The sequence below is a fragment of the Tiliqua scincoides genome, chromosome 1 (assembly GCF_035046505.1).
Source record: "Tiliqua scincoides isolate rTilSci1 chromosome 1, rTilSci1.hap2, whole genome shotgun sequence".
Taxonomy (NCBI): domain Eukaryota; kingdom Metazoa; phylum Chordata; class Lepidosauria; order Squamata; family Scincidae; genus Tiliqua; species Tiliqua scincoides.
The window spans coordinates 57,984,724-58,006,783 of NC_089821.1; the positions used below are offsets into that span (position 1 = coordinate 57,984,724).

At 42.9% G+C, this 22,060-nt stretch overlaps 1 protein-coding gene across 4 annotated transcripts in view; it reads right to left on the reverse strand.

Moving 5' to 3' along the window:
- Nucleotides 1–22,060, reverse strand: part of AP2A2 (adaptor related protein complex 2 subunit alpha 2) — a 67,360-nt gene that overhangs the window by 39,903 nt on the left and 5,397 nt on the right. For all 4 annotated transcript variants that reach the window (XM_066610176.1, XM_066610162.1, XM_066610170.1 and 1 more), the window contains exon 2: nucleotides 8,561–8,629. In XM_066610176.1, coding sequence (XP_066466273.1) covers nucleotides 8,561–8,629 — 69 coding nt within the window. The remainder of the gene's footprint in view (nucleotides 1–8,560; nucleotides 8,630–22,060) is intronic.

A 22,060-nucleotide genomic window follows, 5' to 3' on the forward strand; every position in this document is an offset into this window, starting at 1 on the left:
GGCTAGGATTGCAGCCTCACAGCCTAATCCTAGGCATGTCTACTCAGGAGTAAGTCCTGTTATACTCAGTGGGGCTCAAGGTACACCAACATACATTGTACACATAAATGTTATATGTTATGATGGCACAAACATTGTAAAAAAAACTCTGGTAGATCTCCGGGCCTTGCTGGGTTTCAAAGTAGCTCTCGAGCCAAAAAAGTGTGAGCACCCCTGCATATGTGAAGACCTTATTGTCTCCTGACTTAGGGCCCAATCCTATCCAATTTTCCAGCCCTGGTGCAACTACAAGGCAGCCCCATGGTAAGGGAACAAATGCTCCCATACCTTAAAGATGCCTCTGTGACTGCTGCCCCACTACAAGATGCAGTGCATGCCCCATTAGCACGATTGCACTGGCACTAGAAAATTGGATAGGATTGGGCCCTTAATCAGTACAGCTTGGCAGCCTTCTTCAGTTGCATGCATATTACTGAACTCCAGATATGCAGTTATATATTCCAACACGATGATCCATTTTGCCTTCAAGAAGTCCAGTTTTGCAATTAATCTTTTTAACACCAATGACTCAAATCCAATACAAATATCAGGTTACCTTTCCTACCAGTAGGGCCTTCTCAGTGGGGGCACCTTGCTTCTGGAATTCCCTTTCTCTAGAATTAAGAATGGTTCCCTCTCCAGAGACCTTTTGATGAGGCTTCAAGGTGTTATTTAGGAAGATTTTTTAACAAGTACTGGGGTTGGCACTTTTAATGATATATACTTTAATAGCTGTGATCCTGGTTATTTGTTTTAATGTTGTAATTGTTTTTAGGCTTTATGTTTTTATTATACGTATATTGAATTGTATTGCTTTTATGTTTTTTACATTGTTAGTTGCCTTGAGTCCCCTTCAGTGTGGGAGAAGGAGAGATAAAAAATACTGCAAATAAACAAACAAAACAGCGATGTGCCCACGCACATTGAGAACAGCTGAAAGCAAGTTAGCAAAATTCTACTACAAGTACTGAAATAAGCTATTCTCACATGGCTCTTAGGGCTTTTCAAGTAGGGCTACCCCACACTGCAATTTTTGTGTCCTTTCCCTGTGGTCACAATTTTCCTTTAAAAAACAAACCAAACACACTGAAATTACAATATCCCATGTATTCATTCCTGTAAACATGCACAAGGTTTTACATTGGATTCAGATTTCTAGATACATGTATATGGTCACCTTCCATAATTATTCTGGGCTAGAAACTTCAGAGTTTAGTACAGAATTTTAACATCTGTTGAAGGGAAGTGAAGAGAGGAAAACAATTTCCTTTCTCCAGGAAGTGAACTCTAATATCCTAGTACTCTGCAAGTACATTGTATCTACAGCCAGTTAAAGCCATCAACAGCTATAACATTTGCAAAAAGGATGTGAAGAAGAAGAGTTCTGGTCTACAAGTTTCACAAGTGCTGCTTTTCACAGCAGGGTGAAGAAAATGGCACTGGATGAAATCCCCAATCCCAGTTCTACACAACTAGTGAAAGATGAAGGATCCTGTCACATTTTGCACTTGGCAACACTACAAAGTGACTATATTTTGAATCCACACAATTCTGTGGTCAGCTGAACAATTCTTCCATGCTACTTGTAGACAGCACTTACGACATGGATAGTGAACCTTTAAGAATTCCACATTCTTTCAGTTGGTAGAAGCCAAACAGAAGTTTGCCATCTTTAGCAAAACTAAACATCACTAAAAAGTAAACAACACTTGTGGCAGTCTTTAAAGGCATGACCACCAGCAGGTGTATTATGAGGTTTCCCAGCTTCTCTGTAATCTCTGAACAGGTACATGTAGAAAACTTTAAAAAACTTATCTGTGAAGAATAGCTTCAAAGGTTCATCTAAAAGGGCAAAAAAGCGAACTTCTACTTAAAAGGAACATACTCCTTTTGTGAACGGCACTGTCCTCCAGAATGTTTACTCTGGCCATAGTTTAGATAGGTTTTGAAAGACACATGCACAATTTAGCAATCACTCTCATGCCACAAGTAGATTCAGTAACAACTGCTCCAGTAAGCGTACAGAAAATAGAATATGAGATCTCCCAACATTCATCAAATAATTGGATGCATTAACTTTGCTACTATATTCTCACTTTTGACTGAAAATGACAACCATTGTACTTGTGCTATAATACAGCACAAGTACAATGGTTGTCTTTTCCAGTCAAAAGTGAGAATTTAGGGGATACATATATTTTGAAAAGCACTATTTAACAAATCTTATCATTCAGACCCACACTGCAACTCAAGAGCATTGTTCCATGACACTCTAAGTTCACATTTGGGGACTTGGAAAGTCACTGGAAACATTGCTTTGTTATAGCTGCTTCTGCAGCCCTTCATTTGTGAAACTCTGTGCATTAAATCAATTCAGAACAAACAGGAAGAAAGATAATGCAAGTCAGCACATTTCAAACACAATGACTAGGTCAAAGGAGACTTCCTTTTCTTAGAAAGTCTTTTGTTGAACTAATCTAGTTAGCTATTTTTTTGCTCCTTTAAAGCACAAGGAAAGCTTAGATACATTTTCTCCAAACTCAGTGCCTTTTAAAGCATATCCACTTCTACAGATGTACATGTTAGCAGGCTTCGTTGTGCTCCCCTGTGAGAAATACAAGGGAACAAAATATGGACAATCGAGGTGGAAGTTTCAAGAACAGATTAACAGTGTACTTTGAAATTTAAGTGAAGGATCTGTAATTTGAAAGATGTTTATGATTCATTCCATAACATAAATACCTACCCACACCAGCAAAATTTCGAGGGAATCCATAAAAGCTCCGTTCATTTGTTAGGGAACCATGGACATTGTCTGAGCATTGGTCAGCAAAGAAAAAAATGCTGTGCTATTCAGAAACAGAGCCTTCCAGTGACTGGGAACCCTGGATGCCCAGCATTCTTTACCATGGGGTGGATTTCTGCCTGCATTTGTTGCCGCAGACAAACTCTGCACCTGTGGTGGGGAGGAGGGCATGTTTTACGAGCATATCCATATGAGCACAGGCTTGCTGGCCTTCTCTCACTGTTTCCCCAAGCACACCTGCTACTACTTTACCAGCTACATAGGACCAATTTCTTCAAAATGCCAGCAAATCTGCAATGCCTTCCCTCTGAAGGCAGCATAAATCTGCCTGTTTAAACTGGCATTTGCTACAATGGAAATGTTCTCTGGTGTGGCCATCACATTTTTGTATGTAACTTGTGTTTTATTTTACTTATTTTAATTACATGACCATGTGCATGAATTCCAGAAAGGAAGCATATATACATTTTAAAATACATACATATATTTTTGGTGGTTCAAAAAGGCAGAGTGTGAACATGACAAAGAGGGGCTAGAAGACACATGCACCATACAGACACAGTGTTGGTGCATACTCTGTAGAAGATCAGGGTTTGTTGCTGAATGTCATATGAAATGACCCTGTGATCAGACTGGAAAGCCAGTGGGGTTTGGAAGAAGCTGCATCTTCCTGCAAGTCCTATAAAATACAACAGCTTCAAGAGCACAATTAACATTTAAAATCCAATCCTGTATTCAAAACCAACATCTGTGTATGCATGGCTGATGCTGCTACATCTAATCCTGAACCTCAGGCAAGTTGTGCCTAACCTCACAGTCCATTTAATGGAGCTGCTTTCAGCAGTACTCATAGACAGGGTGCAGTTATACTACACTAAGAACAATGCCTTTTTATGAGAGAACAAAGAATAAATTACAACATGGCTGTTTTTTTAAAACCTCTTATCTTGCAAGATTGGTGCCAACACAAGCTCAACTGCTGATATGAATAAGCCCAGCCACCAGCTGAGCACACTCAGGCTAGCTGGACTGCAGCATCTTGGTAAACAATGCTGAAGCCCTGAAAATGCACATTCACACAGCTGCAACATCATACATATGTTAAAATCAGTCTCTGAAAACATATTTATGCTTGTGGCACCTGGGAGGGGTCACCCCAAGGAGGCAAATTCACATCATAATGGCATAAAATAGGACATGGCTAAAGCAAGCTTTCAAGGAGTCAAAAAGGTTTCTAGAAGACCAATAAGATGTTGTTTGATGGGTTTATGCACAAGGGCATTGCTCAGAGGGAACAGTCCAACTCTATTAGTAATCCTCTAGGGGCCAAGGGTTAATTGTGAAGCTCTTTAGTCTTTGTCTGATAGGGAGCGTCTGTGGACAGGAAGAGGACTTCCCAATTCCCTTGCTTGTTTGGGCTCTTCTATTCACCCCACAGGGAGGACAAGTTTCAAGGTCTTTCCAAGTAATGCCTATTGACATTTAAGAGACACCCCCCACCAAGCAGTTCCTCCCTTCTAGGAAGCTGGTCTTTTTTTCCTCACAGTACCTCACCCTTTTATCTCTCCCCTTTTCCTTGCTCTTTTCTCCCACAAGGGTTTCCTTGCTTCTCCTTTTTTCTTGCCTTTTCCATTTCTCTCTTCCATCCTCATTCCCATCTCGGTTTCTCTCATCTGCCTCCCTGACCTTTGCCATTCCCCCTCCATCGGTACCCTACCCTACCCCCCTCCCTCTCCTGCCAAGCAGGCTGGGGAAGTATGAATCAGGTTCCATCTCACTGTGATAAGCACACTATGTACTTACCTGTGCAGGACAAGGGGTTTGATTCATACATCATCTGTATGCATTTCCTCTTAGTCAAGTCTCTTGCTCCTCTGACCTCTCCCAGAGGACCGCACTGTAGGGTTGCTGATGGCACATGCCCACACAGAGCTAACAGTGGGGGGATGGACTGCCTGGGAAGAAGGGCATGCCAACCTGGGAACCCTCTTTAAAATGGAGATGCATAGCGTGGTGCACTGTGGGGGTGAGAATGTCACTCCCAGCCCTCCCTGAGACATAGGGAGACTCTCCTATTCCTTTCACATTTCCTCTCTCACTTCTCCTTTCAAACCTCTACTCAGCCCTTGACTCCACCTCCCTACAGTTCTCTCCTCTGGGGCTTTTAATGATCCTTCTCAGTCCGAGTTTCTTCCCCTCTTGATTAAGCTCCCCATCCAAATGCCTCCAAGTGTGGCTAGCTCTGGGGCAACTGGAGACAATGCCATCTTCAAGCATCCCAGAGCCAACCAACTGGCTGGAAAGGCTTTTGCAGACCGTACAACCCCACCAGCAGCATCAGACCGCCACACCTTTTTTGCCCAGTCTCTGTATCCAACCCCAACTTCTCCCTCCCTCATTACTGGCATTTGCTTGCATCCTCCCTGGGGATGGCACTGAGATAATGTCATCACTCGGCCACCAGTTGGGCTGTGGCTGGCCTCAGGGCCTCCCCGCAACCACACTGAAGGACACAAAGAGTGACAGGGTCCGCAGCACATCTCAGTAGAAACCAAGTAAAGCAGTTTTTTAAAAGTCTTTTAAAGTCTTCCATCAGTATTTTGGCAAGAATTAGCAAGAGGTCTCTGCCATAAGAGTCATCGAAGTCCATTCTTCCAGCAGTGTTTTAAAGAAACAGGTTCCAGTAGGTTTCCACACACAGTCACAGAGATTGTTTACAAAGGGCACAATCCTAACCAGGTCTACTCAGAAATAAGTCCTATTTTGTTCAATGGGGCTTACTCACCGGAAAGTGTGGTTAGGATTGCAGCCTTAGTCACTCCTGATCCCTTGACATGTAGCACTTCATCTGCTTCTATGTTTGGAGAGCTGGTATGGCATATTCCAACCAGCCAGAATGGCACAAACAAATGGAAATGATGTGATGAAAGGTGGCCAGTTAGCCACTACAAGCTACTATAGATGAAATGTATATTAAGAATTTGCATTTTGCACACGTAATTCTGATCAGCAAAGTTGCCCATAATTATTCTCCAGTGTGTTAGACTGTACAAGGGTTTTTTGTTTTTGCACACGCAGCAGACACACCTTGTGCATAAAAACTAGTTCTATGGACTTTGGCAAAATGTGCATGTTCAGCTCAGATACTCATCAGCATTTTTAGTACAGAACATTATGTCATAGCCTCGCTAACAAACACGCATTTGTCTTGAAAACCAGACAGACCAAGCACAGTTCAGTTGTTCTTCACCCTCCTGTTTCCTCCACAGTTCTGCTCAAAAGGAGGACATTCCTACAGCACATATATGGTCACAAAATCCACACAGATGCAGAAACTGATGTTTTTTCTCAACAACTTTAAGAGCATGCTATACTAGAAAGGTGTCATTTGTCTGATTATTGGAAAGTTGCAATCCACACACAAGCATCATGCAAATTGTCACTTTCACATAACGGAGCATTGTTTACATGAAACTGATTCTTGTTTGCTTCCACATGTAGCAAGGCAGCAAATTAAATTTTAAAGCCACTGTGCCACAGAGATCTGAGGATGTCACAAACTGGCAAGCATGGTTATTCAGTCCAGGCTGCTACTAACGGTTGAACTACTAACCAGACTTCTTTTCCAGGAATAGTAATGCCATGTTTAGTCAATGTCAATAACATTATCAGGAAGCAGGCCACTATCACTCCTTAACACAGTTTCTAAAAAAACCATCTGTTGGGCAAATTGTTCCAACATCTTTTCATTTTCCTGTATTTTACAGCAAGATACAAAATGCGTTTTCGGCTAGCCCTAATGCAAGCTTGAAATTGGGAAGGAAGAACACCATTCCAGAAGCCACTAAAATTGGATGCCCTTATTTTCACTAAGCACTAAACTGAACTGTTTACTTTTCCTGTGTCATGATGTAATCTTAATACACATTTTGCTTTCAGAAACGAAATGCAAGAGAGCTCAACACTAGAGGCAAGCCAAGATCTCAGAGGGAATCAAGTATTACGAGGGTCGCCCAGAAAGTAATGCACCACATTTTTTTTTTCTCAGCCTACAGTAATGGTACGAATGCGAAACGTTAGATATACATTATTTGAATTTTCAGGAGTGCGCACACAAATTTTTGGTTTCGTCAGACAAATAGCGTAGCTGCAGCAGCGTTTCGAAATGGCGTCTGTAAGTGATGTACGTTACAAGCAGTGCGTCGCCATTGAATTTCTCACTGCGGAGAAAGAAACTGTTGGGAACATTCACAAACGTTTGTGTACAGTTTATGGAGAATCTGCAGTCGAAAAAAGTACGGTTAGTCGCTGGGCACAGAGGGTGAGGCCATTAGAAGGCGGTTCGGCAAAGCTCCAAGATTTGCAGCATTCGGGGCAGCCATCCACGGCTGTCACACCTGACAAGACGCAGCTTGCTGATGTGCTCATTCGCGAGGACCGACGCATAATGGCTAGGCAGTTGGTGCTGAAGCTGTCAATCAGCAAAGGAAGTGTGGATGCAATCATCTGTGCTCTTGATTACTTAAAAGTGTGTGCACAATGGGTTCCGCGCTGTCTTACGGTGGACCACAAATCTCTCGGAAAATACATTTCTTCTGAGTTGCTGAAATGTTTTGAAGATGAGGGGGAAGCGTTCTTGTCCAGGATTGTGACAGGTGATGAAACCTGGGTTCACCATTTTGAGCCCGAAACAAAATGACAGTCGATGGAATGGCGTCATCCTCAATCTCCACAGAAGAAAAAATTCAAAGCAACTGCTTCCGCTGGTAAGGTCATGATCACTGTGTTTTGGGACTGTGAGGGCGTCATACTCATTGATGTGATGCCAAGAGGCAGCACCATTAATTCTGAAGCTTATGTGAAGACATTAACCAAACTCAAGAAGCGCTTCCAGCGACTTCGGCACCATAACAACCCAGGGGAATGTTTGAACCTCCTGATTTTAGAAATGGGTTATGTCAGAATGCCAGATGCAGGGGAGGGCACCAGGATGAGGTCTCTTGTTATCTGGTGTGCTCCCTGGGGCATTTGGTGGGCCGCTGTGAGATACAGGAAGCTGGACTAGATGGGCCTGTGGCCTGATCCAGTGGGGCTGTTCTTATGTTCTTATGTTGATTCAACATGATAACGCTCGGCCTCACACAAGTTTGAGGACGTCGGAACACATCACTAAACAGGGTTGGACTGTGTTACCCCATCCGCCCTACAGCCCTGACCTAGCTCCCTCAGACTTCCACTTGTTTGGGCCATTAAAGGATGCCATTCGCGGAAGACATTTTGAGGATGACGAAGAGGTGATTCGCACAGTGCAGAAATGGCTTTGTGACCAGAACAAGGAGTGGTACTGACAGGGTATACATGCCCTTGTGTATCGCTGGAGGAAGGCACTAGAACAGGACAGAGATTACGTGGAAAAATAGGAAGTGTAGAAGAAACATCATTCTTTCTTGTGTGCAAGTTTCATTGTGTTCAATAAGTAATTGTTGAAGAAAAAAATGTGGTGCATTACTTTCTGGGCGACCCTCGTAAATATCATATTTATCCAAAACATTTTGGATGGTCATCTATCAATAGTAGTAATATTTAATATTGTATTTAATCTTATTAAGATTAAATCAGCCTTTGGTTTTACTTAGTATATTCTTGCTCTTTGTGTTAAGCTCTTGCCTCTCTTATTAAAATATTTGACATTGCAAATAAAAATTTGTTACCTACCTTTAAACTTTGATCGAATGTTTGCCAACTCTTTATTTATTCTTTTTATTTCAGCCTCTTTGCTTTTACCTGGAAAAAAAAAAAAGCAAAAACTCAGAACAAATGCATTACTTAAAGAAGTTTCCCAAAATCCTGTGACCGCAATTAACTGAAAGAACTTTAAATCTCAAAGAAGGTCTGTAAAGTAACAAGCAAGGAAATACTCTTTTAGGTGCAAGAGAGTATTTCCATTCTTGGCCAAAAACTGACAAAAATCAATACTTTTGGAAGGCAAGTACAGCAGAAGAAAGGCACCATGGGCCAGCTTTAATAGAATAGAGACCATTTAAAACTAACTATGCAATTCAATTGCCAACCATGTTCTATGGTTCAGAGCGATAATCAGCAACATGAAGAAAAACTGGATGCAACACAAGAATTGTATCCAAACATTTTAGGAAATATGGCAGCGCACATGTGTTATAGCAGCCTATGTCGCTTCTATGCCTAGCATTCTGGCAACACAACAGCAAGGGCTTCCCACCTTACAGATTGGATTCCTAAGGATCAAAAACAGCCCCCTAGATAGAATGCACTGGGCTAATCCAGTGACAACTTTTTTTGGCCAGCGATGAAAATAATGATGTTCAAGAGAGAACAGAATGGTGCAAGACTGACTTGCACTTGTGGGGGAATAAATGAAGATGAATTGGATGTATTTCAATTCTCGATGTGCCACTAAAATTATATAAATCAGTAGCTTTGGTTTAAACTGTACAGGAACCTATGTAGCATAGTAGTTAAGAACACTTTCTAACAAGCCGTAAGTCATAAGATGTTGCTGTTCGAACATCTGCAGCATGGGAATAATACAGGCCTCTCCTCCCAGGTTGCTGCAGGGATTGAAAGTGCTTGTGAAATGTTGTAAGCACCCAGAAAATTTCCTAGATAAATATGTCACCTATAAACAGGAAGGCCTAATTCGGGTGAGAACTAGCCAAAGAAAGTATCCCTTGGCCTCTCCAGAGGTATACAGCAATATTAAACATGTGATGACAGTATACTGAGAGTTTCTTCATACTCCACAAACAGCAGTCATCAGAGTGGATCACAGAAACCTAGCATACTAGTATTGCATCACATGCTTTGCACAAGCAGAAGAACAGGATATAGGCCTATCATTTTCAGAAGAAGTCATATATCTTCCAACATCTTGTGTTATCATAAGACATTCTCAGAAGTCCATGCATGAAACTAAGATATTTAAAACTTTCATCTAGACTGACAGCCCAACCCTAACCAGGATTGGGCTATCAAACACAATGCTCTGTCAGTGGCCATTTTGGTAGCAATGCTATAAAAGGCAGCGCTCCTCATCTGTCGCTGGATACGCCTGGACCTACCCAAGGAGGTAAGAAAGTGGCGGGGGTGGAGATGAAGCAGGAATGGGGTAGGGAGGCTGCTGGAGGGGTAGATCTGAAAGTGATTGCATGTGCTGGATCCTATCCCTTATAGCAGCCTCCCCACCCCCTCTCTCCCCACTTGGACTTGCACCAGCTAAAGAGCTGGCACACATCCAAGGAGACACATTGTGGAGTGGGAGACTTATAGAAAGGTAAGGGGATTTACATCCCTGTTCCCCTACAAAGCCTCCTATTCACCTCCCACTCCACTGGATACAATATGCACCTTTTCAGTGCAACTGCTCTGGGGGAGAGAAAAAGAACTGGATTGGGCCCGCATGGCTAACCAGCCAAGTTAGAGAGGCTGTGAAGGGCAAGGAAGCTTCCTTCCGTAAATGGAAGTCTTGCCCTAATGAGGAGAATAAAAAGGAACATAAACTTTGGCAAAAGAAATGTAAGAAGGCGATACGGAAGGCCAAGCAAGACTATAAGGAACGCATGGCCAGCAACATTAAGGGGAATAATAAAAGTTTCTTCAAATATGTTAGAAGCAGGAAACCCGCCAGAGAAGCGGTTGGCCCTCTGGATGGTGAGGGAGGGAAAGGGGAGATAAAAGGAGACTTAGAGATGGCAGAGAAATTAAATGAGTTCTTTGCATCTGTCTTCACGGCAGAAGACCTCGGGCAGATACCGCTGCCTGAATGGCCCCTCCTAACTGAGGAGTTAAGTCAGATAGAGGTTAAAAGAGAAGATGTTTCAGACCTCATTGATAAATTAAAGATCAATAAGTCACCGGGCCCTGATGGCATCCACCCAAGAGTTATTAAGGAATTGAAGAATGAAGTTGCAGATCTCTTGACTAAGGTATGCAACTTGTCCCTCAAAACGACCACGGTGCCAGAAGATTGGAGGATAGCAAATGTCACGCCTATCTTTAAAAAGGGAAAGAGGGGGGACCCGGGAAACTATAGGCCGGTCAGCCTAACATCCATACCGGGTAAGATGGTGGAATGCCTCATCAAAGATAGGATCTCAAAACACATAGACGAACAGGCCTTGCTGAGGGAGAGTCAGCCTGGCTTCTGTAAGGGTAAGTCTTGCCTCACAAACCTTATAGAATTCTTTGAAAAGGTCAACAAGCATATGGATATGGGAGAACCCGTGGACATTATCTATCTGGACTTTCAGAAGGCGTTCAACATGGTCCCTCACCAAAGGCTACTGAAAAAACTCCACAGTCAGGGAATTAGAGGACAGGTCCTCTCATGGATTGAGAACTGGTTGGAGGCCAGGAAGCAGAGAGTGGGTGTCAATGGGCAATTTTCACAATGGAGAGAGGTGAAAAGCGGTGTGCCCCAAGGATCTGTCCTGGGACCGGTGCTTTTCAACCTCTTCATAAATGACCTGGAGACAGGGGTGAGCAGTGAGGTGGCTAAGTTTGCAGATGACACCAAACTTTTCCGAGTGGTGAAGACCAGAAGTGATTGTGAGGAGCTCCAGAAAGATCTCTCCAGACTGGCAGAATGGGCAACAAAATGGCAGATGCGCTTCAATGTCAGTAAGTGTAAAGTCATGCACATTGGGGCAAAAAATCAAAACTTTAGATATAGGTTGATGGGGTTCTGAGCTGTCTGTGACAGATCAGGAGAGAGATCTTGGGGTGGTGGTGGAAAGGTCGATGAAAGTGTCGACCCAATGTGCGGCGGCAGTGAAGAAGGCCAATTCTATGCTTGGGATCATTAGGAAGGGTATTGAGAACAAAACGGCTAATATTATAATGCCGTTGTACAAATCGATGGTAAGGCCACACCTGGAGTATTGTGTCCAGTTCTGGTCGCCGCATCTCAAAAAAGACATAGTGGAAATGGAAAAGGTGCAAAAGAGAGCGACTAAGATGATTACGGGGCTGGGGCACTTTCCTTATGAGGAAAGGCTACGGCGTTTGGGCCTCTTCAGCCTAGAAAAGAGACGCCTGAGGGGGGACATGATTGAGACATACAAAATTATGCAGGGGATGGACAGAGTGGATAGGGAGATGCTCTTTACACTCTCACATAATACCAGAACCAGGGGACATCCACTAAAATTGAGTGTTGGGCGGGTTAGGACAGACAAAAGAAAATATTTCTTTACTCAGCGTGTGGTCGGTCTGTGGAACTCCTTGCCACAGGATGTGGTGCTGGCGTCTAGCCTGGACGCCTTTAAAAGGCAATTGGACAAGTTTCTGGAGGAAAAATCCATTACGGGGTACAAGCCATGATGTGTATGCGCAACCTCCTGATTTTAGAAATGGGTTATGTCAGAATGCCAGATGCAAGGGAGGGCACCAGGATGAGGTCTCTTGTTATCTGGTGTGCTCCCTGGGGCATTTGGTGGGCCGCTGTGAGATACAGGAAGCTGGACTAGATGGGCCTATGGCCTGATCCAGTGGGGCTGTTCTTATGGGCTCAGATACTGGCTTTAGGAATTGACTACAAGGTGAGGCCTCTTTTACAGACATTTGACTTTAAGGGTTAATTGAATGATTTTATTCACATTTTATGGTAGTTTCCATTTAAAAATAGCAAAGCCAGTACAGTAAAATCAGACAGGAAAAGAAAGCCAGCTAACATAAAATTGACTTAATCAAGATACGCTTATTACCATCACAAACTAAAGCATATTTGGAACAATTCATATTTGCTCTTACTGGCAATTGCACTCCATTTCCCAATATGCATTCATCACTCTGTCCAGATTTTATATTAGAACTGAACATAACTTTAGGGCCCAATCCTATGCAGCTTTCCAATGATGATGCAGCTATGACAACAGGATGTGTGGTGCATCCTTTTGGGGGTGGAGAGTCATGGAGACAAGGTAACAGAATGTTCCTGTACATCAGGGGTGCATTGGTGCTGGAAAGTTGGATAGGATTGGGCCCCTTAGACTTTTTAAAGTACATGAATCAGATCGTTTAACACTCAAACAGAGTCAAAAGTTAGACATCCATTACTGACAGCAGCTGGGGAACTGTTCCAATAAAAGAAATATTTTTATACATACTATTTAATCAATTGATTGATCATAACTTATTTTTAATTTGGACAACTAATAAAAAGCACCGTAAATTAACTTTGTCTTTTTTTAAAAGCAGCATTAAAAACAAAATACTTAAGGAACTGTGACACCCTGACACTTATTCCTGTGCCTTGGGTGGGGGAAGAGGTGGAAGGGGGGAAGTTAATGCCTCTTAGACAATGACTGCAACATCCAACAACAAATTTCATTATAGAACCATTATACTCAGATTCCATTAATTTGCCAAGTCTCATTTAAAAAAATCAAATCAACTAGTGTTCTTGCATCAGGTGACCATTGCAACACTTATTTTGAATTTGTGATTATAAACCACACAAACGAAGCAGACTTAACAAGAAATTTAAGTTATTTAAGCAGTTTCTCAAATAGTTTAGTCACTTTATCCCAATTTTTCCCACATTACCAAGCAAAGGCAAGTAGAAATGCTTACACAAAGAACTGCAACTTTCCACTCCAGAAGATTACACATTGACCTTTAATCCATGAATAATTCTGATTAACAGACAGCTTGTGCACTTTCTCTGCAAGGTTATTTAGACCAGGGCTTCTTAACCTTTTTGCTATTACGCACCCCCAATGGATTGCCCAATATGTCCCCAGATCATCAAACTCATCATCACCACCACCACCAGTACTATTAGGTGCCAGTATGACTTCAAAAAGATGTCAACAGTTTGGTTTTACTTTATATTAGGGCTGTCTAAACCCCGGCCCGGGGGCCAGATGCGGCCCGCACAAAGCCTCTATCCAGCCTGCGGCCAGCCTCTTGTCCCCTAAAAGCCTCTGGTCCACTCAACCAAGAACAAACAGAGCTGTGCTCTGGTTGCTTTTGGAGTGTGTTCTGAGGGCCGGAGAGGTTGAATGAATGAGCCCATTCATTCAATTATTCACTCATCTAAGTTCCATTTCTAATTTATTTAAATTTTATATTTAAATTTTTTTCTGGCCCTCAACACTGCACCAGATATTTGATGCGGCCCTCAGGCCAAAAAGTTTGGAGACCCCTGCTTTACATTAACAATGTAATGACCTGTACAGGATTTAACCTGTACAGAATTGGAACCCAAACATGGTGAAATTCATAGCTACTTCATTCAACTGAAATTCAGCTTTCAGGCCTATGTTAGATAAAGTGCTAGACCAGCGGTTTTCAGCCCCTGTGCCGCGGTACACTGGTGTGCTGCGAGGTTGCCTCAGGTGTGCCACAGGGCCAGGGAGTTAGGTATCGGCGGCAGCAGTTGTGCGCATGGGAGAAGCGGCCGCTTGGAGCCTCGCAGCAGGAGAAAAAGGGGCAGCCCGCAAAAGGGCTTTGAAGCTCCTGCTGTTGCCACGCATACTGACTGGGCAGCCAGCCAGGCAGCCAGAAAAGCCTGGAAGAGCTGCCGGCAGCAGGAGCATGGAGGGAGTGAGAGTGAGTAGCAAGCCAGAAGTGGAAGCAGGTACGGAGCCAGAAGCAGCTGGCTGGAAAAGGATCCTTGAGAGATGCTTTTCCTTACCTGCAATGCCCCAAAGTTACCCTTCCTGCATTGCCTCCACTGGCAAGGCTTTGACAGTAAGACCGCTGGGCCACAATCCTATCCACACTTACCTATGAGTAAGTCCCATTGACTATAATGGGACTTACTTCTGAGTAGACATACAGAGGCTTGGGCTCTTGGTTGTATTCTTTCTTGAATACCTGAGCAGGCAATTGACGCTTTTCTCCCCCCCCCCACCTCCTCCTCCCCTCCTGCACACACATTACCCCATCATAACTGCAGTTAACCCCTCTCTCCCTCTTCCCCACCTTTCAAAGTCCAGAATCAGTTGCCTCACATTCTCTCTCTCTTCCCCCCACCCCAGTGAATCCTGCACTTGTTTCAGTCACATCTCATCACTGTCCCTCACTCCACGTTTCTCCAGTATGTACTCAGCCTCACTCCTCTTTGCCAGCACCGCCTGGCATATCAACTGATAACAATGTGATCACCTACTTCAAAACATTGTTCCTCCTTTACAGAAACCACATATTGTATACTTCTCTCTCCAAGCTTCTTGTGGATTTCTCTCTTTGGCATGCAATGATCTAAGGCTGCAGTCCTAACAACATTTTCCTGAGTGTAAGCCCCATTGAACAAAATAGAACTTACTTCTGAGTAGACCTGGTTAGGATTGTGCCCTCAGTGTATTAGGCTGCAATCCTAACCACACTTTCCTGAGAGTAAGCACCATTGAACAAAATAGAACTTACTTCTGAGTAGACCTGGTTAGGCTTGTGCCCTTAGTTATATTAAATTAATTGTAACATAATAATGTAATTAAAAACTAGTCATGTGCCTTGACAACTTTAGTGCTTTGTCAGTGTGCTGTGATCTGAAAAAGGTTGAAAATGGCTGTGCTAGACAAATGCTAGCTACTTTATAAGGCCAGCACACATTTCCTTTCTTTTTTATCTTTCCAGTAGTCTTTTTTGTGTGCCTGTACTATTCATTTCAAAATGATATACTGCAGTTGTTCTCAAACTTTTAGCACCGGGACCCACATTTTAGAGCGAGAATCTGGCAGTACCCACTGGACTAGAAGTAATATCATCAAGCAGGAAAATTTTAACAATCCTAGGCTGCAATCCTACCCATACGTATCTAGAAGTAAGTCCCATTTACCATCATTAGCAAAAGCATATACATAGTAGCTTGTTAAAAGTTCAGAGCTGTAACTTTTCCCCAGATGCAGTCACATCCCATGGTAGCATCAAGTCTAATATATTAAAAATAAAATATTGAAATGAATGGAGACCCACCTGAAATTGGCTTGCGACCCACCTAGTGGGCCCCAACTCACAGTTTGAGAAACACTGATATACTGTATTCAACCACACTTGGCAAAGCTATCTTTACAGAGAAAGGCAAAAGGTGTTCACAAATCTGAAACAATGACCCCCTACTACATTTTTGCACAATGAAATACTACAGTGGCTCACATGACTACTGAAATCAGGTTAACATGAAGACCACCTTACTGGGAACTTTTCCATTCTTGTACTTGTCAATTTGAATGATAGTGAGAAACTACAACTGTCACTGTACATAGAATTGTACATGAATTGGGTAAAACCCAGAAAGCAGCAGTCTGAGAAGCAGTCCACACACTTCTGGGCTCCCAGTTCAAATGTGAAAAGCAAGAGCTGGAGAACTGTCCAGAAAATGGACCAGGCTTGATAAGCGCAATAGAAAAACCATCAAACCACTTCAGTAGATCTACCATCAAACAGGAAAAAAGAAGCCAGCTAATGGTGTGCAAGCAAAAACATCGACAATCTGGAATATAGCACAGCAAGAGGGTAGCAGCCAATCATTTGAGATAAAAAGAATAGATACAAAATGGAATGTATTAGAGCATAAAACATAATGCATTTGGAGCTACAATGAGCTCTTCATCTGGGGACAGTCAGCTCAAAGGAAGATGCTGTTCAACAGCATGGCTGCAAAGCTCCTTCAAAATGGCTCTAGTAATAAGAGAAAAAATCCAGCTCACTATGAATTTATCTTGCCTTCAGTTCCCATCCAATCAAGTTTACCAGCTTAAAAAATGGCAGAAATGATTAAAACTTTCCACGATTGTAGGAGTTACTTTACCCTCTCATTATAATGCTATAGTTATCCTTCTGATGACTGAGAACCGAGTTACACATTCACTATTTTATACCATATATCCCACCATTCTTCCATAGAACTCTAAGATGACCAGTATAGGGTTCAACTCCACTTGGCTTCGGTGAGGTTCTGGTAGAGTTTGCTGCCTTCAGACCACACTACATGGTGCCAGATACCACTGGGCCATTGCTTCAACCAAAGTTCCCTTTAATATCATATGTATCAATTTAGCTGGTATACTGGTCCAGATACAACTCCCTATATTTTCCACAATGGCGACATTCAAGCCTGTTCCAGTGTCTTTTGAAAGCAGTAAGATGAGGTTAATTCTTGTTAGTTTATTAAAGAAATAGTCAAACAACTCCAAATTCCATTTTGGACAGGCATAACTAGCTTTTGATCACCTACTTGAAAGTGGCCAAATACCATCCAGTATTCCTTGAAGTCAAGAATGACACCATGCAAGTGACATATTACCTTTTTAGTCATTTCTTTGTGGTGTCATTTATTAACAAGGACAGAGTGAGGGCTGCTTAGTTACTGCCATTAAGCGCACCAGGGATAAGCCTCCGAACTTGGTTTGTGCAAACCAGTTTCCTGTATTTGGGTGCAACAGGAAACTACAGTCTGTTACAAATCATGAACGGAAGCTTCCAATGTTCATTTATTGAATTATCCATTTTAACCACAAACTTATTTATTGAACAGAACCACAAAGAGGCTTTTAGTTGCTAAGAGGAGGAAATAAGACATTCACATCAGCATAGCATGCTACTACATCAAAGAAAAAGTTTGGAAAGAAGACTGGGAGATGCCAGCATCCTTTCTGGAAAAGCACCAACATTGGTTTGGCATTATGAATGGTTTTATTTTCTCAGATACTACAGTCCAACTTATCTTACACCTGCCAGTGAAGCAAACAGCATTTTGTTGTGCAGATAAAGTCTTCTTGTGCAGATAAAGTCACAGTCTTTTTAAGAAGGTGCATAGAAGCCAATGTACAATAGTGAGTTGAACAGTCTTCCTTGATGATCCATAACAGCAGCGTAGTAATGAACACTACACCCAGCAACCCAACACTCCTAATGGAATTAACTGCAAAAAGCTACTGACTGACAAGGAAGCCAACTCTTCATGTAACTAGGTCAGTGTTTCTCAAACTGTGGGTCGGGACCCACTAGGTGGTCACGAGCCAATTTCAGGTGGGTCACGAGCCAATTTCAGGTGGGTCCCCATTCATTTCAATATTTTATTTTTAAACTTTTAGACTTGATGCTACCATGGGATGTGACTACATTTGGGGAAACGCTACAGACCTGTACTTTTAACAAGCTACTATGTATATTCTTTGAACAATGATAGTCAATGGGACTTACTCCTTGGTAAGTGTGGGTAGGACTCCAGCCTAGGATTGTTATAAATGTTGCTGCTTGATTATGTCACTTCTGGTTATGACATCACTTCCAGTGGGTCCTGACAGATTTTCATTCTAAGAAGTGGGACCCGGTGCTAAATGTGTGAGAACCACTGAACTAGGTCACAACTTTTTGCCATGGGAAACAATGCCTTCCAAGTAGAACCACTCTCATACTATACAAACTGAGTTCACAACAATGCTTCCCAACTTGTATAGTGTGAAAGCGATCCGCTTATAAGGCATCATTTCCTATGGCAAATAGTTATGACATGGTTACAGAAGGTATCAGTGGCATCACTAGAGGGATGTGGGCTACACCAGGCAATGTGCATGGGGGTGGTGGTGACACCACTACGGGCCCAGATTTTTAAAATCTTGGTAGTTTTGAATACCATCATGTTATATATCATTTGATGCAGAGTTTCATGTAGAATGCAATGAAACAAACTGCGTTGAAATATCTCTATTCTATCATTATAGCCAAAACGCCAGTGGGGGCGCGGTGATGGTACATCACCACACCCCTGCCTAGGGTGTTGCCCCACCCACTGTACGGCAGGAGGTCCAACATGGGGGTGAAGCCCTGGCCTCCCACACTAGTTGACACAAACCCTAGTGATCCTACTGGAAATTATTCCAGTTTCCTGCTCCAGCTACAGTCATACAGGCTACATCCTACACAATTATAAACAGTCCCGCCAACCCACAGCAGCAGTTTTTCAGCAGGTGAAAAAGCTGAAGCAGGAAAGCCTCACTGCACAAACTGAGTTCTACTCATGCTTCTCTGGATTTATGCTCCCCTTTAGAAGGGACATTTTTCATTTGGTCTCTGAACTGTTGGAGTCCATTTATACCCCACTTTCCTCAAGGCTTCAGGCAGTTCATAAGTTTGATTTTTAAAAACACACACTATACATAAAGCTGAACTGAAAAAAAAACCAAATAGCTATAGATACAATCCTACCAAATGTAAACATTTTAGTCCCATGAAATTAAGAAAAGCTTATCTTTGGCTGGACTGAACCCAATAAAAGGAGCCCAACTTCCCAAAGTAAATCTTAGAAGGTGGACTCTGAGCTATCTCCCACCTACCAGAACAAGACCAGGTTGTACACAGATACATCTCCTTCAGGACAACCCCAAAAGACAAACCAAAAGAGAAAAGTAGATACAGTGAACCCTCCTCATCTGCAGGTTTCACATCTGTGGATTTGAGGATCTGTAGTGCCTGTGGCTGGAGGGCCTCGGAGGACCGCCCAGACATGACCGGGAGTGTTCTGAGGTACTGGGAGGCCACATGCGACTTCTGGAAGGCAAGGAGCAGCCACCAGGTAATTGCCATACTGCACTGGCCCCCTCCCCACAGATTTCATTGCCTGCAAAATTCAGTATGCACAAATACCAGGATACCAGAATTTAGAGCCTTGGAATAGATCCCCCTAGATACCAAGGGTCCACTGTAATTATTTTGCATCAGGTTTATACCTTTCCACCTAAACCCAGACAAGATGGTGTAGTGGTTCTGGCGTGGAACTTAGACCTGGAAGATCCAGGTTCAAAATTCTGCTCAGCCAAGAATCTTCCTGGGTGACCATGGGCCAGTCACTTTCTCTGCCTAGCCTACCTCACAGGATTGTTGTGAGGACAAGAGAAGGAACTACACATACCACCCTGAGCTCCTTGGAGGAAGGGCATCATAAAAATGTTTTTTTTTTTAAATTTCAAACAATCTTATTATGTATGCCTTTCATGTATTTCATCTATTTGCTGGATAGCTGACACTTTTGTTAAGAGATCACCACTGCTCTGTACCCCCTATTTTACACACACACACACCTGATTTTACATAGTGACACCAAACTTCAATTGTGTTCTGGCAGAGCATAGAAGTGTTTGGGTATGCTACAGCAATCAGTACTTTAGGCAGCAAATACATCATTGTAAATTTTCCCCAAGAACCATAACATAATTAATTGAATGAAACTAACAAGGTCAATTGAGAGGAATAAGCTGTACTAGTGACATTGTTGCCCCAGGCACTATACTAAGGTACACAGACATCAACAGCAAAGCCAGTTGGGTCATGTCTTTTAATGCTGAAACTTTGCTTGGAACTTGACCAAAACTTGCCCAGAAGGGTTGTGTTACAAACACTGAGACCAGCACCTCAGAGTGACCCCAGCAATGGCTGGTTTTCCAAACAGCCACTACACAAGTACAAGGGAAGACAGAAAGAAAAACAAGCGTGTTGAGACGAAGTCTGCATACAAGTTACCGTAAATTGAAGAAGAAAACAGACTGCCCAATCCTAAGTTGCGCTAGCACAGCCAGGCCACATAGCCTGAACTGCATCAAATGCAGCTTAGGAGGTTTCCTTGGGGTAAGGGGATATTTTTCCCCTTACCCAGAAAAACACCCCAGCCACTCCCATGGGACTTCTCAGAACTGCACCAGCTATATAGCTGGACAAATCCGGGAAGTCCTTGTAGGGCTGCCTGGCCCAGGAGCAGGAGTTTAGGATATGGCAGAGGACTCTGCTGTTCCCGCTCACCTCTTGGGCCCAACTGTCTCCCCATTCCACCCTCTCCTGCCCCAAAACTCCCTCTCCCACCTCCAAACCACCCTCCCGTCATGCCTGCCCTGCCCAGCGCGAACTTACCTCTCATGGCCAGCACAGGATTGGGATCCAGTGCTGCCAGGCCTTCTCACAAGCCCAGCCAGCTCCCAACTATGCACAAACATGCCTTACATCAGGTTTGTGACACCGAGTCAGCGCAGGTTTGGCCATGCCAGCTGAAGTTACAGTTAGGATTGTGCTGTAAGCAATTCAGGCTTTCCTCCATTAGGTGTGCTATGCTTTCTGTAGACAAGGGTAGCAAATGAACTTTGAGGCATCTTATCCCACAGAAAATGCTATTATTAGAGAATCCTGCTATCTGCTTATTTGGATAGGTCACACGATAAAGAACACAAGTGGTGTAAAAGTCAGGCCCAATCACAGACAGACAAATAAAAGCAAGCAGCTTTCTCACAAGAGTACCCCATGCTCAAAATCCAGCATGTGTGGGCAAAGCCGGAAAACTAGTCCTCCCCTTCCAGATGAATGATGGTACTTGAAAGTAAAAATTCATGCATCCCATTCCTTTAGTGGAAAGGAAATTAGAGAGGCAAACAATTATAGGTAGAGGGCCAAAAAGAAGCCCAGGAATCTCACTATTTGCCTACTGAACTCTCAAAAGATGGAGGTAGGCGGGGTATTCAGGGCCCTGCACAGATTTCTCCTCAACTGCAGGCTGTAGTGTTTCTCAGCATAAAATCTGAATTATTTGTTCAAGTGCTGTCTCCACTTCCAAGCAAGTAAGGATTAAAGCAGAAGAGGAGAGCAAAGCCAACCAAGAACATGATTAAGCAGGACATCTGCTTATTAATATGAAAGGAGGGCAAGAATAACATTATTCTACATTCATTACTCTAGTGAAACAACTTTGAAATGATGGGTCAAGATCTGTCAATTCATTATAGGTGTCTTGAAATGTATGTTGCTAGGAAAGGCTGCAATGGCAGCACTACCTAGTAAGTTGTACAAGGTTTACTTCCAATACAGGGTTTTGATTCCCCACCCCCCAAGTTGGGTACTAAACGAAGGTAAGATTTCATTGGTAAGTTTCCTCCAGTACAAGTCTGAGAATCACTGCCCTATCTCATAACAAACAGTGGTCTGCTAGAAGTGGTTCCCTCCCAAATTTCAGCAGCAAAGGTGTTTTACGAATTCTTAAACAGATCCACACAGGAAAGTGTAAAACAAGCACCTTAGGAAAATTCATTCACTTCACTTTCCAAGTTGCTTAACTGTTCTTGAGTTGAACAGTTGAAGTTGAGGTGAAGCTCTCTACACAATGGGCCAGATAAGATGATACTATCCACTGACAAGAAGGGCGGGAGCAGGCATCCCACTCTTGTATGCTGGTCCATTATACATATGTAAAGT